The following is a 5,987-nucleotide window of genomic DNA, read 5'->3' on the forward strand; positions in this document are numbered from 1 at the left end:
CAAAAAAAAAAAAAAAAGCAAAAACTGGTGAGATATTGAAGAGATTGCTCATCAACGAAAAGCACTGGCTGCCCCTGCGGAAGAGCACAGCTCAACTCAACTCCCTGCACCCAGGTTGGGTGGCTCACAACTGCAGATAATTCCAGTTCCAGGGAGGCAATGTCTTCTAGTCTCTGTAAGCACTGCATTCACACACGTGCACACACACACACACACACACACACACACACACACACACACACATGCATCAATAAAAATAAATCTAGAAAAAGGAATGGAATTAACTCTCTGCTCATGGAGCCTGCCAGCTGAGTATAGACCGCAGCTGGACTCTAGGCCTCACCCAGAAGGGACAGAAGGAGGGTCAGGTTTCTGCTCCAGGCTTTCTGCGCCAACTTGTGGAGGGGCAGTAACTGAAGCTGATGGGTCCCAGGCAAAGACCATGCAGGGTGACCTACCTCGGGCTTGGGGGGGAAGAGGGATATGACCCCCTGAAAGAAATTCCTGGTAGATATCTGGAAACTGGCATTGAAGGCGGTTAGTTCAAAAAGATTGTGTGAGGTGCTCTGGGGACAGATGTCCACTGTCCCGTTGAAAGGAGAGACGGTGATGGTGGTGGGACAACTGGAGAAGGGCAGGTTGTTGCTCAGAGCCCCATCGATGAAACGCTGGAAGGCAGAGAGGCATTAGCCCACACCATCTTCCCCTCACCCGCACCATGTTGATTGGAGGCCATGTCTTCCTCTAGCCTAGCTTCTGAGCCTCTCTGGGGGGGGGGGAGGCTTGGCACACAGTAGGTGCTTTACTATTAGGTGGCCTCTTCACGCCTATCTCCATCTCTGTTCAAGCCCTTGGCCTAGCTGCCTGGAGCCCAGAGTGGAATGAAGACAGGGGCCCTCAGAAACACACTCACCTCTCCTCTGAAGGCCGGAGGGATCATCCCACAGTACAAGGGGAAATACAAGGAGCAGACCAGAGCCTTGAAGAGAAGAACATCATCCTCGCTCAGGGCTCACCTGCTCTCATGCTCAAAAGAACACAGGAATGCAAGCGTCCTTGAAGCCACCTTCCTCTCCTCTCCCTGCAGAGGGCACCCTAGCTGCCTGGAGACTGCAGGTGGGCTACCCCCTAATATATGAACCAAGGCACCAGTACCAATTCACACACACACACACACACACACACACACACACCAGGTCTGGCAATGAGGTGCCACCAAAAATCCCTGTGTGTCTCCCAAAGAGTGTTCTTCTCAGAGTTGATCTAAACAAATGCACTTCTGAGGAGGAATGCCAGGCTCTCTTTCCCCACAACAGACACTATCTCCTAATAAAAGCCCTGATAAGTCTTGCTGGTGTGGGGCGGAGGTCAGGGATGGGGATGGGGGGGGATGCTTCACTTACAGACTGATCCTGGGCTGGCCATGTGCTGTAAAGGGCTGTGCGCATTGTCCTGTGTTGCAACATGCTTAGCATCATCCCTGATCTGCATCATCCCTGGTCATACCTGCTATATGCCAGCAGCATGCACAGATACATGCAGAGTATGGCAGGCAAGGATAGCTCCAACGCAGTCAGCTATGCTGGGGGAGGGGCTCGGGGCTGGGCAAATACTGTACATCTAGGGTTCCAAGTTCAAGGGCACACAGAGCCTTCCTTACCTGACAACCCTGAAGAGCATTGTTCCCACTGTGCCTGGGAGGCGCAGACACAAGCCTGGCTCTGAGGTTTGAGATGTGAATTTCCCACAGATGGCTGCCATTCGTGACAGCTGAGATTCACTGAGCACCTTGTGTGTGCTGTCCAGGTGAGCACACCAGGACAGCTCTGAAGTCCCTCCCTGAGCATCAGTCCACACAGCAAGTGACACCCTGTACTGGCTGATTTTGTGGGTCAACTTGACACAGGCTAGAGTTATCACAGAGAAAGGAGCTTCAGGTAAGGAAATGCCTCCATGAGATCCAGCTGTAAGGCATTGTCTCAATTAGTGATCAAGGTGGGGAGGGCCCCTTGTGGGTGGTGCCATCCCTGGGCTGGTAGTCCTGGGTTCTATAAGAAAGCAAGCTGAGCAAGCCAGGGGAAGCAAGCCAGTAAGGAACATCCCTCCATGGCCTCTGCATCAGCTCCTGCTTCCTGACCTGTGTGAGTTCCACTCCTGACTTCCTTTGGTGATGAACAGCAGTGTGGAAGTGCAAGCTGAATAAACCCTTTCCTCCCCAACTTGCTTCTTGGTCATGATGTTTGTGCAGGAATAGAAACCCTGACTAAGACACACACACACCCTCAGGTACACACTGACAACCAAATACCTACATTCCAGTAGACAGGGGTCCTCCTGAGTCAGACTGTCCTAGTGTTGGGTACAGGGCACCAAGATGAAAATGGAGCAGACAAGACAGACACCGTGATAGGAAGGGTGGGCAGAGCTAAGCTGAGGGACTCCAGGACTCTTCACAATGAGCTGAGGCCTTCCAGTATGGAGACTCATATTCCTTCAGAACTTTGGCCCCATTTTCCTTATCCCCTAAGCTAGAACCTGTCAAGTTAGAACAGGCTCCATTCCTTCCCTGCCTTGGTCTCCTGACTGAATTTCACATAGGCCCTTTCCTAACCCCTTCCCAGGAGGTGTGCTCAGTGGGTACAAGCCCTGAGAAGGTAAGGTGCTTTAGATATGCCCAAACCAGGCAAAACACCACAGCATACAACGGTGGCCACACATACTAGATGCTCAGTAAATATTTTGCTCTGGCAATCAGAAAACACTTGGAAAATAGGGGTGAGTGGGATGGGGCAGACGCCTGTGGACTGAAGAACCTTAGAGGTCCTGACTGGGAAAGCAGACTGCTCCTCAGTCAGCCCCGGGAGCTCCTCAGGTTGCTCTCCACCTCATTCATCCTCTACAGAGCTTTGGACTCAGGCCACAGTCTTGGATACAGTCTAGCTACTGCTCCTCCCCTACACATACACACACTCACACTCACACACACACACACACACACACACACACACACACACACGGTCACCCACAGAAACCCCTAGGCTCACTCTATTATTATTTCATGGACTGTGTTCCCCGAACCCCAGGTCCCAAAGCAGCACTGGCTCACCTGGATGAGTTCATCCCGAGTGGCAAAATCAGTGACTATGAAGTTCTGACCATCAGGCCATCGGGTCATGGAGACGCCCAGCCTCTGAGAGGCCAGAATATGGCAGTTGTCAGGAAGGTCCTCTTGCAGCTTTTTCTTGATGTGCTCAATGGGTCCATAGGCCGGATGGAAGATGCCCAGGCTCAGCCGCTCCACGTGTTTCACCAGACCCAGGAGCCTGGAGCAGGCAAAGTCTGCAGGGCAGTGGGAACTAAGGCTTCAGTGACCTGGGACCACCGAGGGCCACCCTCCCCGACCAATGGTCCACTTCTCTTAGGGATGCCTGGGAGTCAGTTCTTAACATCTCTGCCCAGTCCTGGTAACCAATACTCTAAAAAAACCTTAAAGGTAGTATCCCAAATCTAAAGACAGGATCCCATCTTTAGAGATTAGAAGTGACTACTGGGATCCCCAGATTCAGAGGCTGCTGCGTGTAAAGCCCCAGGGGTATATCGGCCAGGCTTAGCTCCTTGCGGGGCTCCCTGACAACTTCCCAAGCACCTGTGGACTTGCCGCAGACAATGCTCAAGGCGTTGAGCGCGCCCGAAGAGGAGCCATAGAAGCGGCGGGCGCCCTGGATGAGGCGCGGCGCGCGCTGGCGCAGACACTCGGTGACACCCACGTGGTAGAGGCCCAGGTAACCAGAGCCTGAGAAGGACAGGCTCCAGCCGCCCTCTGCCTCCAGGAAGTCCATAATAGGGCGCTTCGGACGCGGGGCTGCAGACTCCTCGGCCGTGATGCAGTGCTGGAGCGCGAAGGAACGTGCACCGGGGCTCCAATGTGATGGGACCAAGCCGGGATGGGGATGGAGCTCCCCGAGGCTGAGCCGAGTAGCTCCGCCCTAGTCTGAGTCAGCTGTGGCCCTAGCAAGTGAGGGGTTGACGCGGCCCACTTCTCCAGGTGTACACCGCTGCCCCGAGGCATTACGTTACAAGCCCGCACGCCCACCAGGTTAACCTCGGGGGGTGTCTGTATTTTGAAAGAGGGAAAGGGCACAATCAGGAAGAACCGCACCTAACCTTCAGGCCAGGGGTCAAGGACCAGCAAGGCACGTGGGAGGACAGAGGCCTGGGATCTAGGCTCAGCAAGGAAAGGTTGCCATAGAACAGCATCTTCAAATGCACAAGATCTCCCCCTCTCTGCAGTGACCGAGTAAGTCGCCTAGCATGAAACAGGCTCACAAGTGCATATGTCTGAACAGGAGAGGGGATGGGTGCTTACACAGCCAAGTCATCACTTGGAAGTCAAGCCAGGCGTGCCATGAGGGTCAGGGGAAATGAAGTGTACCCCAGGATGCCAAGAGGAGAAAGATAGCAGCAGTATGTGGGGGTAGTGAGCAAAGAGGACTCCAATAAAGAAATGGGGTGAGTGGAACTCAGTGGGACCCACGCTGAGCATCGAAGGCTCTTACAAGTAACCAATAAGGAGAGATTGCAACACACCACAGGCTGCCTGCTGCAAACATTCCCTATGCAGGCTGCCTGGTGCAAACATTCCCCCTATAGGCTCCGTGTTCCCGCCAGGTGGCTCATCCTATAACAGTGCAGGCAACCCTGACCACCCGAGTTCCAACCCCCACCCCAGGATATCCATGGCCAAAGCAAAGTACTGACTCCTGTAGGTTGTCCTCTGACCTCCACCCATACACCACCCACACACGCTAAGATAAACACATTGTAATGTAAATGCAAATGTCACCCTGTGATGTAAAAATAATAAATGTAACTACTCAGGTGAAGTGTCCTAGAGGGCGTGACTCTGAGGAGCCAGCGGGGGGTCGGGGGTGATGGGAGGTGGGAGGAGACCTCATTGTACCCAGGGGCTGACAACAGGTGGGTGGTTATGCAGCTGAGCTAGGCTTGAGCACAATGCAGGGGCTCCCTGTATCAGCCCCTTTCGAGCAGCCAGGAGGGGGCAACAGGCCTTCCCCCATAACTCCCCTGCAGGGCAATGTGGTGGAGCCACCTGGAAGCTGGAGGATCAGGTGAGGCTGGAGGGCAGAGGTTAAGGTCACACCTCTGCAACTGTGCACTGTGACGGGCACTGTGGCGGGTGCCGGTGACGTCACCTACCAGCAGCACCAACAGCAGTAGCAGCAGCAGATTCCTTCCTGCTTAGGGACACCCTGCAGATAAAGCCAGGTTCTGATTTCACCACACACACACACAAAAAAAAAACATTTCAGAACCAGACAGAATGAGCCAAATTAGTGAGGTTATTGAGTGTTGAGACACAGTCATGAAGGAAGAAGGTGTATACACAAAGCAAGGGAGGAGGCACTTTTTTAAAGCGTTTAGTTTATGTGTGTGTGCACGCACGTGTGAATGTGTGTGTATATGTGGGGTGCACACACAGTGGTAAGACAGTTTGTGGTAAGGAATTGGTTCTCTCCCTCTACCTGTGGGTCTCAGGGACGGAACTCGGGTTGGGAGGCCTGGCAGGAGGCACCTTCACCAGCTGAGCTGTGTTGTTTCCAGCATTCTTGTTTGAGACTTCAGGAAGATGCGCACCAGCTTTGGAGGTAATTTGGCCATCAGTGGCTCGAAGTCAGATTCTGGAATGAGGGGCTCTTTTCCTCCCACTGTTTCTTTCCTGTCCGCCATCTTTCTTTCCTTACTCATACGCTTTTCCCTGGCTTTAGGCTGAGGCCTTCTTGGTAATACAGTCTCATCTCTACCACAGCTCTGTGAGATGATAAATACTATCAGCCCCATTTTACACAGGGAGCAGCAGAAACGTAGACGAGAAATCCAGGAGAGCCCATAAGTCAGGCTAACTGGGGTGACAGAGAACAGCCTAGGGGAAACCCCTAAGGGGACAGAGGAACCTGAGTCCCCTGCCA

The 5,987-nt window shown here is 53.3% G+C and overlaps 1 protein-coding gene across 2 annotated transcripts in view; it reads right to left on the reverse strand.

The window, feature by feature from the left end:
* Pnpla5 (patatin like phospholipase domain containing 5) overlaps positions 1-4,018 on the reverse strand; it is a 12,331-nt gene extending 8,313 nt beyond the window's left edge. For both annotated transcript variants that reach the window (XM_031358296.1, XM_031358289.1), the window contains exons 1-4: positions 3,647-4,018; positions 3,107-3,339; positions 914-979; positions 459-668 (exon numbers count right to left, since the gene is read on the reverse strand). In XM_031358296.1, the coding sequence (XP_031214156.1) occupies positions 459-668; positions 914-979; positions 3,107-3,339; positions 3,647-3,839 (702 nt within the window). In that variant the 5' untranslated portion in view covers positions 3,840-4,018. The remainder of the gene's footprint in view (positions 1-458; positions 669-913; positions 980-3,106; positions 3,340-3,646) is intronic.
* Positions 4,019-5,987: the final 1,969 nt, after the last annotated feature.

Source organism: Mastomys coucha, unplaced genomic scaffold, assembly GCF_008632895.1.
Source record: "Mastomys coucha isolate ucsf_1 unplaced genomic scaffold, UCSF_Mcou_1 pScaffold11, whole genome shotgun sequence".
Lineage (NCBI taxonomy): Eukaryota > Metazoa > Chordata > Mammalia > Rodentia > Muridae > Mastomys > Mastomys coucha.